This window comes from Amphiura filiformis, chromosome 1 (genome assembly GCF_039555335.1).
Source record: "Amphiura filiformis chromosome 1, Afil_fr2py, whole genome shotgun sequence".
Lineage (NCBI taxonomy): Eukaryota > Metazoa > Echinodermata > Ophiuroidea > Amphilepidida > Amphiuridae > Amphiura > Amphiura filiformis.
In genome coordinates this window covers 22,830,827-22,852,760 of record NC_092628.1, presented here as the reverse complement: position 1 = coordinate 22,852,760, position 21,934 = coordinate 22,830,827, and the positions used below count along the sequence as shown (strand labels likewise).

Sequence of the window (21,934 nt, the reverse complement as noted above, 5' to 3'; positions counted from 1 at the left end):
TCCTATGCTAGCCTTCTTTTGTTAAAATCCTGTGTGATTATAACACTGCAATTAGCCACTTAAATTAGGAGCGCACTTTCCTGGGTTGTATGATGAGCCATAGTCAGTTTGTTTTCTTCCCATTCGTCATGGACCACTTCAAAAGGCAGGGTGTATCAATGATGCATATAATCCATCTTTATAATCCGTTTTATGACCGAGCTTTCCTGAGGCGCGTGCTTAGCGAGGGGAATCCTGCCTTCTTTCTGTGTGAAAGCGTGGTAGGGTATTTCAATATGAGCCCTTAGTAGCAAGTTAACCATTTGTTTCAATCATGACTTCCAAACAATATCAAACAAAAGTTTGGTTGTTATTTTAATCCAATTTGTTGAAAAGAAGAACATCTACAACATGTTGATCCACTTTAAGCTAATTTTCTTAAGAGTACACACAATGGGCCTTTTCAAGTTCTTAGTTTTGATCATGTGGTTTCAAATTGTTGTGGGTAAGCTTTGCCAGTACAATGTAGCTCTTTCAACACCTTTGTAGCATGACTTTGATTTTGTACAACAAAACAATGTTTGATTAATGTTGTCTAACCCTGATGTTAGTCATAACAAACCAATCATTGTACATTATATGGCAATACTATATAGACATCAAATCATACAGGAAATAACTGATTCTCTCAAGGATTCAGTTTGTACTGTTATGGTGTGTGATTTTTCTCTCTCAAAAACCAACAACAAAGTGACATCTGCATGTCTAAATTTATTGTTTACAGCAGTGTAGCCACCTCCCGGAGCCAGCCTTTTAGAGTGGAGGGCAAAGCCGTTGTATGTATAAGCCAAATTATCGTCCCCATTTATAAATTGTTTGTCCCACTCTCAACCATTTTAATGACATTTTACTCTTTATGCGGTCCCCTGAAAATATCTGTGAGGAAAGTCCCCCAGGTACGCCACTGGTTACATTGTACCTACATGTTGCAACAACAAGGGTTTGGACGAAGTTGGTGGGCATTTTTTGTGATGTTTGGTAAAATTTATTTGGAGATTCATTATTGTAGGTTTTACAAATATTCTTTCACAAAATGTAGGCTATATTATAATACATGTATAATGGCAGGTAAATTTAAAGGGCATTTCGTGATCCACAGCCTCATCCCCCACTTTTCCCAAAAAAGTTGAGATTTTTACACCACTGGATACCTCTGGCTACATAATGTTTATGTACCAAATATTTCTTGCAGATTATTTCGTTTAGCAAAAATATCGCCAAATTTGAATTTCGTTCTGGTGCACCAGAACGAAATTACAACACATTGTCTATGGAGCAGTGTAATACACATAATCATGCATAACTCGCAAACGCAAAATCGGAATCAACTGAAATTTTGGAAATAAGCTTTTTTCGTGGATATCTACTGAAAAATGTCATAAAAGAGGATGCTAGGATCACGAAATCCTCCCTTAATCTACTAGTTCATTAACATCAGTCTGTAGAAATCCTTACAATGACCAGGCCTATATAGTTTGATCAGCTCGTAATCAGTGGACCTTGTAAGTTTTAACATCACAGATTAATATCAATATATTTTATTTTGAGAATTGTCTTCTGAAATCTTGCTTGAAGCATTACAAATTATTAATTCAAAGTCCTATACTTGGTCTACTTTCATGCAAATAGACCAGACAGGTCAACTATATATCACTCTTAACATTTTAAACATACAAGTCTACTTTTCAGCATATAGTGGTAAAAGCCTAAAGATTCCCGCCAATTACGAGCTCATCAAACTGTAGTCACATTATAAGCATTTATCATTACTGACAATAATATTCAAGGTGTTCATTATATGCAATACAAATATACTAGAAATTTCAATTGAATGAACACAGCCTGACATAGCGTGATGAGTTTTTGCGTACACTGCGCGATGTACGCCAGCATGTGGGGGACTGTGTATGCACAACGCGAAAGTGAATTCAACCATGCCATGCATATACGATCACGGTTGGATCAGATGTTGAAAACTGTGTTCATTCAATTGAAATCTTGAGTATAGGGTAATTGCTATGGTTACAATATAATACTGCACAAAAATTAACTGATACCAACAAGAAAATGTGCAACTATACCTAGTTTCATTTATCCATAGACCCTTGAAATTAACTTTCTCCCAAGCGGGTGTCGAATGCAGACGACAAGTTTCAATTTAATTTTTACTTAAAATTCAAAAATTTCAGAATTGTAAATTTTCATGACCATATTTGGAATAAGCATGAAAAATGCATTAAAATGAGTACAAATATGTCTAGAAATGGTTATGTTGTTCTTGCGATAACTGTTGATATTTTGAGAAAATATCTCAAAACTATTTTGTAAGCCTATGGCTAGCACGCAGAGCATTAACTCACCAAAAGTCTATTTTTATAGTGTACGTTGAAATAAGTGTCAGCTTATCAAATCAAATATAAATCTGTATTGAAACTGGAATCAAACGCTACTTGAATCAGGGCATAGGAAAAATATTTCCTGTCTGGGAACTTAAACTATGTTGCTTTAAATTTTCTGTGAAATTCGCGAGCGCCTTGTCGCTCACCCTTAACGGTTGGGGTCCAGGGGCTCAAAAGGCCTAAAAAGCTCATGGATTTTAGACTTTTTAAAGTAAGAAATCACCATTCTGAGGCTCTAATTCAGGCATGAGAGTGGGCTTTGATAAAAAAAAAAACTCTGAAATATTATCCATGTGGGTCGAGGAGGCAGAGCTCCTGCTGGCGCCGAGGGGGCAGAGCCCTCCGCAGGGGTCGAGCCCTGGCGATTTTAGCACCCCAAAAGAGGCCATTGACATAAAAAATGCATATATCTATGTTAAAGTAATTCTTGGCATGTTTCATACATTTTTGAAAAAAATGCTTCCTTCGTCCTAAAAAAGTGGTTTTAATTATTCAGTTTCCTATACTTTTGTACATGAGACACATTCTTCAAAGTTTTTTCTTTGCCTAATAACATGGCTTACATGGCTGAAATTGATATATAATGCACAATATAAAAACAATGATTCATAAAATTTTTGACACCCCCCTCTTCGGGTATGTGGGAGGGGCCCCCATGCAGGGGGGGGGGTGGTAATAAATGTGCATGAAGAATGCATTGTATGATAAGAGTAACATAAAATACGCTACATTTTACGCTCTACAATACAACAATGAACAAGAGTTGAGTGTTGGACTTCCTCATCTTCATAATTATCTTGTGGGATTCATTCCCGACATGGTCAAGTAATTATCATATTATAGCATAAATTTTAATAACATGTTTTTCCTGGCCTTACACAAACTCTAGCCCATCTCACAAACCTTACTATAAATATACAAACCCAACCAAGCCTATTATAAACAGTAACACCCTTGCCCAACCCCCAAAAGAGAAGTAGGGGTGAAATTGATTTCACCCCAAAATCGGACCTACATGTATAGCATGTTTAGTATATATATTAAATGCATGAATATAAAGTTTCATTTACTTTATTTAGCCTCATCTCATCAAAATAGCTATTTTTATGGCTTATTATAGGAAGGAGAAACCTTTCACATAATTTTGGAAATTAAAAAAAAAATCTAAAATTCAGAAAATACAAAAAAAGTACATTTCAGTGCATAAGCTTTTTTCTTCTGGGTAAGAATTTGTTTCTTGCATGCAACCGCCTTTTGCTTGCAGGTTAGAAATTTGAGGTCCATGCATGCACTTTGTATATGATGACCTATTTATCAAATTTCTACCCTGCAATAAAAAAGCTGTTGCATGTAAGAAAAAAGTTCTTACCCAGAAGAAAAAAAGCTTTTGCACTTAAATGTTTCTTTTTTGTATTTCCAAAATTTTAGAAATTTTTTCAAATTTCCAAAATTATGTGAAAGGTTTCTCTTTTATTTTGTTAGCAATAAAAATAACAATTTCCATGAAAATTGAAATGAAGCAAATTTAAAGTAATTAAAACGTTATAAACACATTCATGCAATGCATTTAAAAACATTAACTATAGGTCAGATTTCTGTCATTTTCAGGTGAAATCAATACCTAATTCCCTTTTGGGGGTAAGGGCAAGGGTTTTGGGTTATGTTAAAGGTTAGTTGGGCTTGGGTGGTTTGAATACATGCAGTAAGGTTTGTGGGTGGGTAGGAAAATATTTCAAAAAACTTAGAATTTTTATTTTTTACCAATTTTTTTTTTTCTGTGACCTCCAATTTTTTTTCTGGGAACGGCGCGGCCGCGTTACCGCGGATTTCGAGGGCCTGACTTGAATCATCAGTGGTGATATCTACATTAAGTTCAAAAGAACTAGTTTAAAGAACGGATGCTTTTTCAATTTTAAGGCACGGCTTACCAATTACCATAGTATACAAATAATATGCAAATGATACAAAAATATGCAAATAACATGAGACAAAACTATACAGCACAAAAGATCATCATGTAATCTATTACCCTACCGAGTTAGAAGTTCATCAGTTATTGCATGTAAGCTGTCGATTAATAGATTATTCAGATAACCTTACTTTCTAAGATATGTCATGAGACAGTTGGTACACAAACATTGTATGTAAATTCAATACAATGTTGGAAAACGTTAAACCAAAATTAACTATTAATATTAAATGCCTTGTTTTTCATACTTCATTGACCACCTTGTTTGAATTGCACCAAAATTATACTTCAATGTGCAATGTCAGCTTCCTAACATCAGATATCATCAACTGTTAAAAAGTGTGTCTGAAGGCAAATTGGATGCAACAGAGTCGACTTCAGCATTAGCTTGCAGAATTGTGATCAAGGTAGGTTCAACATGTAACTGACTTCTTCCTGTATGACACAAACAATGTTCCTCAGCCTTCCTTGCCATTCTTAGCTTACGCCTGTTGAAAGATAAGAATGGTCTGTGTGGTTCTTTCTGATCTTCTTGGTTCCACCTAACCGATGCCTCCACGTCTGCTTTCGTTTCAACAGTAATAGATGGTACGCTGTTGTCAAAATCACATATAACCCTGTGAAGTAGCCATAAACATTCTTCTCGAATGCGCATGTAACGCCTGAAGAAACATATCCCCCCATCATCAACTTCAAATGCAAAATCTAGGTCATCAAAAACACAATTTTTTCTGTTGTTGCGCACTGGATATATTGCATTGTCTGTGACACTATACAGCACATATACCCTATCACCAGGGTGATCCTTGACATGGCATTTAAACAAAATATGTCCTTTGACTAGAACATGGTCATTAACATCTATTAACCTCCCAGGGACAGACACTGGAACACATCTGTCCCATTCGTTATTGACCAGGCTGTAACGTTGTACAAAACTGTCACCACTCTCATCCTCCCCAACTGCATATATGTAATCACTCAACCTATATAAGTCAAGAAATGCACTTGTCATCACTGTCTTCATTGGTTTTTGCACAGTCCATTCATTACTCTCCAAATCAAACTTGAAGAAATTCTTCTCTCCTAACCATCTTTTATGCCTCAGCTGTACATCTATAGGTGCATCCTCATTAAACATGCAATGCGTGTTGTCATCATCTATGGTTCCACAGGCAACATATATCGTCTTGCTGTCATAAACCAAAGCCGTGTAACTGAAGCCATTATCATTTTGAACCAAATATGGATATTTGTAGGGGAAATCGTTGAGATGATTAAGATAGTAGCAACCAGACTTTGTTTTGCAAAACAAGTCCCCACAGGAATTGGTCAATTGTCCCTGGAAAACAGAAGAAGTCATCAGCCTTAATTTTCATTAAAATATAATATAAATTACACAGCTAGCAAGAGAACAATATTAATATTACTACAAAAGTATATAAAGAAATTAAATTTCAAGTTATGGTATCAAGCTCAAGCAGGTATGTCGTGTATTAGTCAAATTTATTTGGAGGTTCATTATTATATGGTATACATTTAGAAGTATTCTTTCACAACATGTATAATAAAATAGTAATGGCAGTTAACTAAACCTACTAGTTCTCAATATCAACCTGTAAAATCCTTGCAATGACAACTATAGTCACATTAATAAGCATTTATCATAACTGTTGTACTGACAATAATAATATCCATTGCTTATGAGAAAAATATGAGCTTTCATCTGATACCAAAATCAGCATTTTAATATGCAACTAAGCCATTTTATAAATTCATATTCATAAATATGCAAATAAACTGACACAAAACTATACAGCACAAGAGGTCATCATACTCTACTACCCTACAAAGTAAGAAATTAATTGAATATAACAAGCTGTCGCTGTCGATTAATAGGAGATTATTCAGACTTTGCAAGATGTCTTGGTTACATACCACTAATAGGCCTGAGCGATACATGGAAATATGACAAGTAACTATTTGTTTGCATGACATCTGAAAAGACTGCATTAAAATCACTGAAATTGATCAAGTTATATACATGTATAGCCAAAAAAGTACTTTTTAGGTTTTGATGCTTCAAAATGGTATATTTTCTCTCATTATGACATTTTTGTTGGAACAGTACCAAAATTCATACGCAGAGCTTCGGTTTTTAGTAAATATTTGCCCTATCATATTGTAACTTTAGCTTAAGAGCGCACTGCCCCCGGGCACTGCCATTTTAAGGTGTTTACGATTCAGTACGTTAAAAAAAGAAAAGTCTCAGGTCAACCTATGTTGAGTTTTGGATCATTTGGCATCTAAATCATATATAGTTTCACCTGATATTAGTGGCATTTAACTGTGCGAGTTCTGAATATGAGAAAATTCCACCCAAAATGAGCCATTTTCTCATTGAAACCTGTGTAAATACCATAGATCATCAAAAAACATGTTTTTTGATAATCTTTGGTAAGACATAATTAGTGGTATTGAACCTCTTGTGTCAATGAGACAGACACTAAACAAACATCGTATACAAATTCAATACAATGTTGGAAAGGTTAATCCAAACTCAATTCAATCACTCTGTATAAAATGTCAGTAAACACCTCATTGCCCCCTCGTACAATTTGCATCAAGATTTTACTTCAATTTTGGCAATGTCAGTTGTTCGGCTTATATTTGGCATAAATTATTTGGTTTTTGTAACTGCGCACATCAACAAAGTCCCAACATATGCTCGCGTAAATTCACTTAAGATTTGTGCCATGCCCAAGTGCATGTCATTCTATATCAATACAGCTTATGTCTGCCTCATTATTTTATATATCGAATAAACTTTAATATCAATCATTTAGTTATCTAGTGCATCTGAAGCTGAATTGGATCCGACAGATTCGACTTCAGCATTAGCTTGCAAAATTGCATTCCTTATCAAGGCAGGTTCAAGATAAAACTTGCTTCCTGTATGGCAACCACAATGTTCCTTAGCTTTCCTTGCCATTCTTAGCTTACGTCGGTTGAAAGATAAGAGTGGTCTGCGTGGTTCATTCTGATCTACCTGGTACCTACCAACTGATACCTCCACATCTGGTTTCTCTTGGATGGTAATAGATGGTATGTCATTGTCAAAGTCACAAATAATCCTGTAAAGTTGCATGAACCTGACTCCACGATGGATCATGTGACGTTGTAAGTAACATTTCCCTGCATCATTATCATCAACTTCAAACTCTATATATGGGTCATCAAACACACAATTTTTGCTGTTGTTGCGCACTGGAAACACTGCATTAGATGTGACATTATACAGCAGGTATACAGCTTGATTGCCTGGGTAGTCCCTGTCATGGGCTTTTAACAAAATATGCCCTTCAACTACAGCATGCTCCTCAACACTTAAGTTCCCCGGGACCGAAACTGGAACACATTCATCCCATTCGTTACTGATCAGACTGTAACGTTGAACGAAACAGTCATCACTCTCATCATTTCCAACTGCATATATGTAATCACTCAACCTATATAAGTCAAGAGTAGCACTTCTCACCACTATCTTCATTGGTTTTTGCACAGTCCATTCATTACACTCCAAATCAAACTTAAAGAAATTCTTCTCCTCTACCCATCGTTTATGCATCAGCAGTACATCTCTAGGTGCATGCTCCTGAAATACGAAGTGTTCACCTATGGTTCCACAGGCAACGTATATCCCCTTGCTGTCATGAACATGCTCCATGTAATTGAAGCAATTTTCATTTTCATTCAAATATGGATATTTGAAGGGGAAATCGTTGAGATGATTAAGATTGTAGCAGCCAGACTTTGTTTTGCATAAGAAGTCCCCACAGGAATTGATTAATTCTCCCTGGAAATTGTAAAACAGAAGAACTCATCAACCTTAATTTATACCAAAGTATAATAAAAAGCAAGAAAAACAACATTATTACTATTACTTTAAAAGCATATTTTTTATAAACAAATAAAGCGGCAAGTAGGCTATTCTCAGTTTTGCAAGTAAAATTAATATCATGTACTTTAAACTTGTAAGACCTACAATCCCCGAAATATGTCTTGAAACATTAAAGCGTCTTTAGGGGAAAATAAGTCCCCCCACTCCCCCGTGCAATGTTGAAACGTGCAAATGTGTTCAGCGTGTCTCCAAAGTGTCGCAACATTGAATGATGGGGGTGGGGAAGGAAAAGTGTTAATTGATGGCCCAGCTTTCTTCTAATTCCAAATATTGAACATTTTTATCCACATTAAATATACACTTTTGATTTCATTCAAGATGGCTAAAGCGTTTCAAGGACATTTTTCGGGATTGTCTGAGGCAATCGCTAAAATTAACATCTGATTTTAATCTTTTGGCTATAACTTTAAAACTACTTGAAAGAATCACTCCAAATTTTCAATGAATATTAGTTAGTGCATAAGCTATGATGTGGATATAAAATAAAACAACTAATTGTATCAATTTTGACTATATCGCCCTGCACTACAAGCAGGTTGCACCCATCACCTGTGTATGTCTACAATCATAGATTGAATACAATAGCGCTCTTTTCATACATACTAATCTTACAGATGTGAGTGATCAGCATGATATAGTTCAATGCATAGGTACCGCGTGAAAAAATTTCCATGACTATTTATTAATAGATAGGCTATGATGTGGGCACAAAATAAAACAACTAATCTTTTATTTAGATAGTGGTCAAATAATTCTTTTGTACTGCATCCATTTGCATATCTTCTGGAGCGTGCCTATAGAGGAGATGATTTGAACTAATGACCTTATGTGCAAGCACTCTATAAGTAAATACTTATGAAAACGTATGAAACTTGACGTGGGGGTGTGTGGGGGAGGGGGGTTACACGATAATCGATTATCGATTTTCCTCCACCACCCTCAACCACACAAATATAACCCCCCTAATCATCCTTAGCGACTGCGATTGAACATGAGAGTCTGTGATCATCATTTCCGTGTTAGGTTTTAGAATTTAATTGAATATTGACAATTAATTGATCATTGATTGTCGGTTATCGACTGTCTATTACCTCCCCCCTCCCACCACCACCAACAACTCAAACACTGCTTAACAACGACATCTACCGGCGTGGCGTGTTAAATAAAGACTGTGATCACGAACTCCTATCTGACAATTGCTATATTGCCCATATTCATGACATTTAAAGATGTCCGGATCTATGTGTGTCTTTATTACAATTAAAAAACAATCAATTATCATGCCATAGATAAATTAGGGTTTTAAAACTTATTTTCGTGTTTCACAATGTCAATTGTCATGAATATAGAAGAAAAGTTTACTGGTTTGAATAAGTCACACACAAAAAAAAGAAGAAAAAAAAGTGAAACTGTTGGGGCTCGAACCACTAGCCTTTCGTTTCACCGTCTGAAGTACTGTCCATTACACCACGCTGTCATGTTGAAATAATTACGGGTGCCGTGATATATGGGTGCGCATTGCATTCTCGTGATTATGAAAATGGTAAATCTCGACAGACGATTTACATTGGCTAAAATCAGTAAAATGTAAATAATGTTAGAGCTAACAAAACGTAAAATAGTAAAATTAGATGTAGTTTTGAACAAGCTTTCAAACAAAACACTTTCCAAATAAAAGTTGACACCAAATCGGCCTAAATTATGAATTTTGTCAACGGTTTACCATTTCTAAATTAAAGAAACTCCTTGTATTAATATTCAGTATTAGACTATGGTAAACCGTCAAATCACTATGTGATTCAATGGGACGATTTACAATCGCACTTTACCATTTCACGCAAATAAAATGATCAATTTTAACGATATTTCTGCATGAGTAGGCCTACTTCATGAGCGTACTAATGCGATTTTTTTATTGGTTCGGTTTTTTTTTGTTTTGTTTTTTTGCTTTGGGGCAGGGCGTTGATCTGAAAAAAGGTGAAAAAGGTCGTTTTTTGACTATATTGCCCTGCACTGCAGCGTTCACGCGATACATATCCACTGAACTATATCATGCTGATCACTCACATCTGTAAGATTAGTAATGTTTGAAAAGAGCGCTATTGTATTCAATCTATGATTGTAGACATACACAGGTGATGGGTGCAACCTGCTTGTAGTGCAGGGCGATATAGTCAAAATTGATACAATAAGTTGTTTTATTTTATATCCACATCATAGCTTATGCATTAACTAATATTCATTGAAAATTTGGAGTAATTCTATCAAGTAGTTTTAAAGTTACAGCCAAAAGTTTAAAATCAGATGTTAATTTTAGCGATTGCCTCATACAATCCCGAAATATGTCTTGAAACATTAAAGCGCCTTTAGGGAAAATAAGTCCCCCACTCCCCGTGCAATGTTGAAACGTGCAAATGTGTTCAGCGTGTCTCCAAAGTGTCGCAACATTGAATGATGGGGGGTGGGGAAGGAAAAGTGTTAATTGATGGCCCAGCTTTCTTCTAATTCCAAATATTGAACATTTTTATCCACATTAAAAATACACTTTTGATTTCATTCAAGATGCCTAAAGCGTTTCAAGGACATTTTTCGGGGATTGTAGATCTTAGCCAGCATGAAAACTGCCTGGATCATGGATTGGAAGGGAGTTCAATTTATAAAGCGTAGAAAGTGTAAAACTGATGTCAGCATCAAAGTTAGTTAGAAGCAAGTTACCCTATTGTTTCAATCAAGACAGCCAACCAATATTTCAGATACATCAACATCCCAAAAATAGTTCTTACAAATTTCAATTGGAGTTGTTGAAAGGGAAAAAAACCAACTTCTTGGTTTTGGTTTTGATCACATGGCTTCAAATTATGGCTAAGCTTTGCCATCAACACCGATGTCATATGTACAACAAAACAATATGTTCAATTAATGTTGTCTAACCCCTATGTTAGTCTCTAACATAGCAATCACATGTTTATGTACAATGTATTACAAACCAACCCTTGTACAAATACATGTTGAGTGCAGGGAACCATTGTAAAAGTCATGCACCCCAATTTTGACCCCTTTTAGCATAAAAATTACACATTTTAGAGCACTTTTGCCCGGTATCCTGCTGATAAATTTTGGAAAGTACCAGCATTTATATTTGTATTATGCAGTGGGTTGTGGCAAATTTTTCTTATGAAATTTGGGTCTTGGGGAAAAAAGTCTGAGAAGCCCTGCTATAGATACATACGTATAGCCAATCATACAGGAAATATCTGTATCAAGGATTCAGTTTAGTGGGTGTTTTTTCTCTCTACATACATGTTGCAGTAACAAGGTTTGGAAGAAGTTGGATGGCATTTTTGTGATTAGGTTTCAATTTATGGTATCAAGCAGGTAAGTCATGTATTAGTCAAATTTATTTGGAGGTTCATTATTGTATGGTAGAATGGCAGGTAAACTAAATCTACCAGTTTTCAATATCAGCCTGTAAAAATCCTTGCAATGACAACTATAGTCACATTAATGAGCATTTAAATCATAACTGTTGTACTGACAATAATATTCAAGGTGTTCATGTGCAATACAGTTTTATGTATGCTATTGTTATATAGTTTTAAAATACTAATGCACTACAGCTAGGCTATTGCTTTAGTAACATGGGCAAAAAAGTACCTGATACCAACAAGCACATGTGAAACTCTAACAATGCTTGATATCTTTATTCATTAGCTGTTTCTTGCATAATATACACCTAAAGTCTATTTTCAGTTGCACATTGAAATAAGTGTCTGGTTATACAATTAAATAGCAATTTGGATTGAAGCCGAAATCACTTGCTGCTTAGGAATCTGAATCATCTTGGCGAAATCTGATTTACTTCTGTATTGATGCCGGAATCACACGCTGCTTGGGAATCTGAATCATCAGTGGTGAAATCAATTATCCAAGCTTTGGGCATTGTACAATTTGAAGACAGATTCAAGATCAAAGACTGCATCAAAATTCTGCCTTGCTAACACTCTACTTCTGGTATCATCAGAATGACATTGACAATCTTCCTCAGCTTTTCTTGCCATTTTTAGTTTGCGTCTGTTGAAAGTCAAGAATGGTCTGCATAGATCTTTCGGATCTGCCTTGTACCTACGAAAAGATGCCTCCACGTCTACTTTCTTCTGTACTTTAAGTTTAATAGAAGGTGTGGCAAACACATCTGGTTTTGCTTGGATGGTAATAGATGGTATGTCATTGTCAAAGTCACAAATAATCCTGTAAAGTTGCCAGAACCTGACTCCACAATGGACCATGTGACGCTGTAAGTAACACATCCCTGCATCATCATCATCAACTTCAAACTCTATATATGGGTCATCAAACACACAATTTTTGCTGTTGTTGCGCACTGGAGATATTGCATTAGATGTGACATTATACAGCAGGTATACAGCTTTATTGTCTGAGTAGTCCATGTTATGGGCTTTTAACAAAATATGCCCTTCAACTACAGCATGCTCCTCAACACTTAAGTTCCCCGGGACCGAAACTGGAACACATTCATCCCATTCGTTACTGATCAGACTGTAACGTTGTATTTAAACAGTCACCATTTTCATCATTTCCAACTGCATATATGTAATCACTCAACCTATATAAGTCAAGAGTACCACTTCTCACCACTGTCTTCATTGGTTTTTGCACAGTCCATTCATTACTCTCCAAATCAAACTTAAAGAAATTCTTCTCCTCTACCCATCGTTTATGCATCAGCAGTACATCTCTAGGTGCATGCTCCTGAAATACTGAAGTGTTCACCTATGGTTCCACAGGCAACGATATCCTCTTGCTGTCATGAACATGCTCCATGTAAGTGAAGCAATTTTCATTTTCATTCAAATATGGATATTTGAAGGGGAAATCGTTGAGATGATTAAGATTGTAGCAACCAGACTTTGTTTTGCATATGAAGTCCCCACAATCATTGATTAACTGTCCCTGGAAATTGTAAAACAGAAGAATTCATCAACCTTAATTTATGCCAAAATATAATACAAAGCAAGAAAAACAACATTAAATATTACTTTAAAAGCATATTTTTATAAACAAATAAAGTGGCACGTAGGCTATTCTCAGTTGTGCAAGTAAAATTAATATCATGTACTTTAAACTTGTGAGACCTCGATTTTAGCCAGCATGAAAACTGCTTGCATCATGGATTGGAAGGGAGTTCAATTTAGAAAATGTAGAAAGTGTAACACTGATGTCAGCATCAAAGTTAGTTAGCATCAAGTTAACCTTTTGTCAATCATAACTTCCAACCAATATTCCAATGTTTCAGATATATCAACATCCCACAAATTGTTTGTACAAATTTCAACTGTTGTTGAAAGGAAAAAAATAAACCTTCTTGGTTTTGATTTTGATCACAATGGCTTCAAATTATGGCTAAGCTTTGCCATCAGCTATACCAACACCTATGTCACATGACTTTAGTTTTGTACAACAAAACAATGTGATAATGTTGTCTAACCCCTATATTAGTTTCTAACATAGCAAACATATATGTTCATACAGTATAGCAAAAGAACCCTTGTACATATGGCAATGCTATATAGACCAGCAGTTCCCAACTGTGGGCCACAACCCTTTTGGGGGTCACCGCCTCTTTCAAGAGGGGTTGTGGGACATGAATTAGAGTGCAAGATACCATTGTATAAGTCAGGTAACCCAATTTTAACCCATTGTAGGATTAAAATGACACATTTTCGAGCACTTCACACCCATTTGTCCAGGTAAAGTCATTCTTGCAGCTGGTCAAAGCGACAACTCAGAAATTTTGCCAGGTAAACTGCTGATAAGTTTTGGAAAGTAACAGCGTTCGTATTTGTATAATGCGGTGGGTGGTGCCAAATTATTCATATGAAATTTGGATGATGGGAATAAAAGTCTGAGAAGCCCTGCATGCTATAAACATAGCAAATCATACAGGAAAATCTGTATCAAGAATTCAGTTTGGTGGGTGATTCTTCTCTCTCACAAAAGAAACAACAAAGTGATATCTACATGTTGCAGCAACAAGGTCTGGAAGAAGTTGGAGGGCATTTTTGTGATTAGGTTTCAATTTATGGTATCAAACAGGTTAGTCATGTACATTATATTAGTCAATTTATTTGGAGGTTCATTATTGTATATGGTATTCATATAGAAGTATTCTTTCACAACATGTATAATATAATGGTAATGGCTGTTAACTAAATTGACTAGTTCTAAATATCAGCCTGTAAAAATCCTTGCAATGACAACTAGTCACATTAATGAGCATTTAAATCATAACTGTTGTACTGACAATAATATTCAAGGTGTTCATGTGCAATACAGTTTTATGTAGGCTATTGCTATATAGTTTTAAAATACTCAGTGTGTCCATACATGTATGCACTACAGCTAGGCTATTGCTTTAGTAACATGGGCAAAAACGTACCTGATACCAACAAGTACATGTGAAACTCTAACAAATCTTGATATCTTTATTCATTGGCTGTTTTCAGTTTTAGTTTTACATTGAAATAAGTGTCTGGTTATCAAATCGAATATCAATTCGTATTGAAGCCGACATCACTCGCTGCTTAGGAATCTGAATCATCTTGGCGAAATCTAATTTGCTTCTGTATTGGTGCCGGAATCACACGCTGCTTGGGAATCTGAATCATCACTTGGTGAAATCAATTATCCAAGCTTTGGGCATTGTACAATTTGAAGACAGATTCAAGATCAAAGACTGCATCAAAATTCAGCCTTGCTGATACTCTACTTCTGGCATCATCAGAATGACACTGACAATCTTCCTCAGCTTTTCTTGCCATTTCTAGTTTGCATCTGTTGAAAGTCAAGAATGGTCTGCATAGATCTTTCAGATCTGCCTTGTACCTGCGAACTGATGCCTCCACGTCTGCTTTCTTCTGCACTGTAATAGAAGGTGTGTCACCGCCAAATTCGCATTCAATCCTGTGAAGTTTCAACACGCTAGCCTTTGTTTTATCTTGGAATTGATATTCCTTGACCATACCAAAGTATACACCGGTATTGTCTACAAAGATATGGGAGCCAGTAACTTGACAATCTTTACTATTATTGTGCACTATAGAGAAAGTGTTCAACATAGGACTATACAGCATGTAGATAACTTCTGGCTCAATATCATCCGGGGTGTCATTAGAGCCTTCCAAACATGTGAACAATATATGTCCTTCGACCACAGCATGATCCCAAATCGCTATTGGTTTACCTATACCTGAGAGTGGAACACAATCTTCCCATTCATTGCTTACCAAACTGTAACGTTGTATAACAAATTCATTATGGTTTTGATAATTAATACCAACTGCACATAAGTAATTACCCAATTTATGCAAGTGAAGATAATTGCTTAACATCACTGTCTTCATTGATTTTAGAACAGTCCATTTATTACTCTCTAAATTAAACTTGAAGAAATTCTTCTCTTCCACCCAATCGTCATACATCATCTGTGCATCTTGGGGTGCATTTTCTTTAAATAGCCAGGTTTCATCCTCCTCTGCATGTTCGATGATTCCACAAGCGGCATATATCTCGTTGTCAACAACAAGCAGATTTATATTAAGTCACCTTTATCCATGTGATTTGAAAAAATCATGGTGGATTTAAAAGGTGGATCCAAAAATGGATATCTGACAGGGAAGTTACTAAGGTGATGTAGCACATAGCAACCAGACTTTGTTTTGCATATGAAGTCTCCAGAATCTGACAGGATCACTTGTCCCTGAAAATTGTACAGAAAATGGAATTTTGTCTTAAAACTAGTAACAGACGCTTAACTTGAACTTCTGTGTAAAATTGGAAAAGCTTTTAAGGTTAAGCTATTAATTTTCTGATCCTAAGTAAGATTGTAACTGCATCCATGTTGTTTCTAATCATGCCTTTACCCTGAATTCATTGTTTCAGATGTAATTCATGTAAATTCACAAGAAATCTCATTTAATAATTTCACATTTTACATCAGGCAGAAGACTGTCAACTACATTGTACCATAGGGCCACATCTTATATGCGGAATCAAATGTGCAACATGATAGCACAAAATTTGGTACGGTATAGGCCTAATAATTTTATAAAACAACTTTTGTACACAAATACCCCTGGCTGTCAAATTGTATATGAAGGTACATACTAAACCAACAATTCCTGTTATGAAGTCACTGTCAAACTCATTTGACCACTCTTTGACCACTGATGACCAGCACAAAATGAGAAATATTTTTACTAATTTGGCCTCAAATCCCTTGACGACCTTGTGAAATTAATTATTTTCAACACTTCTCATTTTCAAATCAGTTTCATGGAAATCCATTAAAGTTTACACTGTGTAGTAACATTTTGTCTTTCATTGCTACTTATTTTGATCAAGTACCATAAAATTTTAACAATTTTTACTTATTTGACCTCAGATGACCGCTCATGACCTTGAAATGGCTGTGTAAAGTTGTGTTCTTTCATGGAAATCCAACTATCTTTTCTTATTTAAACTCAAATGACCTTTTAAAGTATTGCCTATTAGCTATTTCATATCAGGTGACCCCAGATGATCATTTAAAATTTTTGCCTTTGAGCACTTTCCATTTTGACAAAAGTTTTAAGGAAATTTAACTAAAATGACTTTGTAAAATGTTGTCTTTCATTGCTTAGTTTGGCCAAGTTTCAAGAAAATCCAACAATCTTTGCTTATTAGATTTCAGATGACATCCTGATGATACACACAGCCCGATGTTTCACTTACGACCTTTTAATCTTTTAGGGTGAAGTAACATGTTCCTCTGTGTGGTGCTGCATTTTGGACAACCTGCTTCATAAATATAAACTTGTATAGCAATATTTTACAATGTAAACATATGCTACTATTATAAGACCGTCACCTACGTAATGTTTTCCCCAAAATTTGCTGCACAAATTATTTTAAGTAAATCGAACCCTGGTGCGGTGTATGGCTTCACTGCCGCAGAAACACTGCTGCAATACTACAGCTAAGATAGCGAGTGTTAGTATACTACATGTAGATACATACAGCTCAGTGAAGAAGCAAGCAGGTTGTGAAATATGAAGTACCTGGATTTTATATGAGAACTCTAGTAATAGTAATAGACAATCTTGATGAATCTCTTTAATGATATTCTGTTTAGTGATTTATCTCTTGTCCAGAATGACCTCAGACCTTTTAGCAGTCAAGTTAGCTCAATCGATAAGGCGTTTGACTGACGTGCGAGAGGTTGCGGGTTCGAACCCTGGCGGTGCCTACATGTAGTACGCTCATGTGGAAAAATTGAGTTAGCTTGGAATTCCCCTGGACAAGGACTTGTCTCGTTTTAACCCATACGAAACTCGGGGAGCTGATCCTGGTTGCGATGGCCATTTGTGGAATGTCTAGGGTGTGCGCTCTTGAAGAAGCAAAGTCCCTGATTTGTTGTTTAATGGTTTGTGGAATGATGTGGGGCCGTAGTGGTCAGCGACAACCTGTAAAGTGTGCTGAGGCTTGTGGATCAACGTCTAGGCGTTGTGCCTGTGCCTGTAAATCACTGCGCTTTTTTTTTTTAACCTACTGATCTATTGCTCATACAGAGTCTCATCAAAAACTGGGCACTTAGGCATCATGGAGCTACTTGTGCAGACTTGTTTCGATACTGAAACCTTTCAGTGTTGCCTAAATCAGTGGAACAAAACACATGTTAATTGAGAGGTTACCATATCTTACGCCTTGATGCTTAATTTACGCCCATCTAGCTATTTACAGTCACATCACAGAACAGGAGCGTGATTTCGATAAATTTTACACCCATCAAGCTGTTCACAATCACCTCACAGACCAGGAGCGTGATTTTGAATAGTTACAGATGGGCAAACAATTAAGCACAAAGGCGTACGAAATTGCAATCTCGCAAATATGATGATACAATGTACGTACTGTTACTGTATTTCTTGAAGCAAATAACTCTGGACGGCTTTCAATCAGTGGGACATCTGCTTCATCCTTGGTAGCATTCAGCCTGATAACCTCCTCTACCATGTCCTTACACTCTGGAACATCTAGGATCTCTTCACCAAGGATCTGCTTCAGATTCTCAACTTGCACCAACCCAATACGGGCCTTCTTTAGAAGGTGTGCTACACTGACTTTGCGTTCTTCCCAATCATACTTCAGCCAGGCTATCACTACTTGTAGAATCTGTAGATAAATATAATTGGAATATACACAACAGATTAGGCTGGACAAAAATATTGATGTGTTTCCAGTCCCAGATCTGTTCCATTCTCAACCCCATCAACCCCAAAAACCATGGATCTATCCCTGCAAAAACATAACATACCATGCATTTTAACAACTTGCCAAATGGCAGTGGTGTACATTTTGTACATCAGGTAATATTCCTACAGGAGCAAAATTATTAATAGTTAGCATTTTAATTGAAGTTCAAACACTAACCTGTTCTTCAGTACATGTGTCCGTCTCAATGTCATCATTATCCATCATTTCCATCAGAATATCTGCAGATGCATTCTCCAAAAACACTTCAGATCTACCACACTCAGGAAAGTTCTGAACAAGGTGCTCCTGATACAACTTGGCGACATCTGACAGACTGTCATGATTGCATGAAATGGCCCACACCTCAAAACAGTCATCAATGGAGAGGTTCTCTTTAACATCACAAAGATACTCGGCACACAATTTCATTGCATCTGTTAACATCATATAATTAGCCATTCTTAGAATCCCAGCCGCTGTTTGGACAGAGAGAGTGAAATATCCAGTGTAAGCAAACTCCAGTAGCTGCGCGAAACAATCCTCAGTTCCAGGAACAGTCACCTCCCTCATTGCACTCTCTTGAAACCCAGATGAAAACATCCCTTCAAAGTAGTCGCTGGCACAACTTAGAACAGCTTTGTGGGCAGGAAATCGTTGATCTCCTACGACGATGGTGACATCGCAGAAGGCAGACTGTTGTCTAAGCTGGTTGAGTCCCGATGAGAGAAGAGGTGGGTATGAAGGATTGCCTAGTTTCTTCAAATGACAGTTTCTGTCCAATCTTGCCGCCATCTTGTAAGTGCATCAATCCAACTATCTCACTGTAATTTGTATCCTGTGCAAAAGAGAAATATTTAAAAGACATGATTTTAATATTCTATGATACAGGGTGTCCCAAAAAAAAGAGGCCCCTCATTGCGCCCTCTTTTTCGCCTATTTCTGAAAAGTTGATCAAATATATTTTGGTACATGTATGTAAAGAAACCTTTAATTGTTAGCTTTAATAAACCAAAACAATTATTTCAATCGGCTCACAGCTTTTGAAGATATGCCCTTTTAAAGACAAGTACCTGTTTTTCACTCTGTCCACGGATAGATAGCAAACAGAGTGGTTGGGATGGGTCATGCTGTGGAGTGGCCTGCAAGATCACCAGACCTAGCTCACACCACTTGATTTTCTTCATTTGTGGCAAAATCCAAGATCTTTGTAAACGTATTAACGGTACTGCTATATTCGCAAGTATCCGGTGCACAAGGTTGGTACGCAATTGATGCAATGAGCAGTAGGGCTGAAATCTGTCAAGGAGGCAACCAGGTAGAGGGCAGAGCAGCACAGTAAACTCACTTCAAAAGAACCAAAGACAAACTAAACAGCCCTTTTCAGGGCTACCTTTTATTCCAAAAAGAGAAATGACTTATGTTGTCAATAAAAAGAAAGCAAGAAACAATAAAGTAAGAAAGTAAGAAACATAATACAAAAAGGCATAAAATAACCGAGAAAAACATAAGTAATTGCAAGTATAGCAAAAGAAGTCCCATCCCACATCAATTTCGTCCAAATTAATGACACTTAACAGTTATCATCGAGGAATGTTTTATATTCATGCATGGTATATGCACTTTTCAATCTTTGAAGTAGCCAAACCTAGTGAAAAACAGATACATTTCTTTAAAAGGGTGTATCTTCAAAAGTTATGAGCCGATTGAAATAATTTAGCTAAACGGGTAAAGGCTTCTTTACATGATACCAACATATACTTGATCAACTTTTCTGTATCTATATATTGTTCTGAATAGACCATCATAATATCTCACTTTCTTGGCTAAACTAAGTTAGAGGCATAACAAAAGTACCCATCAATAATGTATATTTGACTTGCTTAGGCCAAAAAAATAAAAGGTTTGTCTCAAAGCTCACAAGAAATTTAAAAACAAATGCGAAATACAATTTTTTTATTTTTTTTATTCCTTACTTTTTTTCATGGTATTTTGAGAAAAAAGTCTGATTTTCGCCAATTTTTCTGGAAAAAACTATACAATTTTTTTTTTTTGAAATAAAAAAAATTTCCGCATTTGTTTTTTGTCAAAAAGTGGGATTTTACAAACGCACGCGCAAGCTTTGAGACTAACCTTTTTTTTGTGGCCTTAGTGCCCTGGCATTTAAGTCAACTGAGGGGGGCGTTTTAAGGCACATGCAGTGATCCCATCGCAAGTGACAGTGTAAAGAAATGTTTATAAATTGCTTGAAAGTGAAGGATAAGTCATTCAAATTGTCATTTTTTTTAATGAAACAATTGGCCAAAAACAATGAAAACAGCAGTACTGAGGAAGTAGAAGCTCCATTCAAATACATGTAGCTAGTTGCAAGTAACTTCTCTTAGTCAAATTCAATATTTGAACCATTTCATCAGTTAACATGATTCTGCAAAAAATTGATGTTTACATAATATACAATCTGTATATCATTTGAAAGCTATATTTGGGCAATTCCGTGGTAACGGAATTACAATTCAGAGAAATTTTGGCCCCAGTTTTAAATGCTGTGGCTTAGTATTATGGTCAAAATGAATATGATAACTTTTATCAGGTCAGATAATACCTCTGCTATCATATAGAAATAAAAATTTGGAAACTTCCTGCATGTGGAAAGATCCTAGACCCAAAGAGTACTGGTAACGGAATTACGGCACAAATTTGGGGCTTATTTTTCCCTTGACTTTCAAAAGAATTTCTATGAAACCTATCAGGTATTGGCCTTAGGTTGATCTTGATTTTTATTACCTATGGTGTCAACTATAACCTGGCATGAATTGTTTCGGCTATATGTTATGGATATTCTAGTACTAGACCTTTTCCCAAAAAGGCAGCGTAACGGAATTACGAAAAATGGTAACGGAATTACGTCTCTGAAATATACCACAATAAATAACATTTCTTACACATCAGATTGTCCGAAATGGCTTTGTTAACACTTCACAAGTTCCCAACTTTAATATCAACCATAATACAAGTCACCTATATTTCAAATTGGGTCATGTGACTTCTGTAGATACGATAAAAACTATATCAATAATGGAAAATACAAAATTTCACATATAAATTGTACCCTGAAATGTAATTAACCACTTTCATTGAATTCCTTGACCTCAAAAACATAGAAAACAGCACCAAAATCAGTAGAATAGGACATCGAATAAAAAAGTTACATAGACATTCGACGCGAAATGGTAATTGTCAGACCCCCCACAGACCCCC

General features: G+C 36.1%; 1 protein-coding gene across 3 annotated transcripts in view; it reads right to left on the bottom strand.

Annotated features, from left to right (window-relative positions):
* Window positions 1-21,934, bottom strand: part of LOC140171366 (kelch-like protein 25) — a 171,084-nt gene that overhangs the window by 22,838 nt on the left and 126,312 nt on the right. For 2 of the 3 annotated variants that reach the window (XM_072194721.1, XM_072194644.1), the window contains exons 2-4: window positions 18,857-19,514; window positions 18,338-18,598; window positions 4,279-5,749 (exon numbers count right to left, since the gene is read on the bottom strand). In XM_072194721.1, the coding sequence (XP_072050822.1) occupies window positions 4,733-5,749; window positions 18,338-18,598; window positions 18,857-19,471 (1,893 nt within the window). In that variant the 5' untranslated portion in view covers window positions 19,472-19,514 and the 3' untranslated portion in view covers window positions 4,279-4,732. Of the gene's footprint in view, window positions 1-4,278; window positions 5,750-18,337; window positions 18,599-18,856; window positions 19,515-21,934 lie in introns of those variants that run through there. The other variant, XM_072194790.1, reaches the window with a different exon arrangement.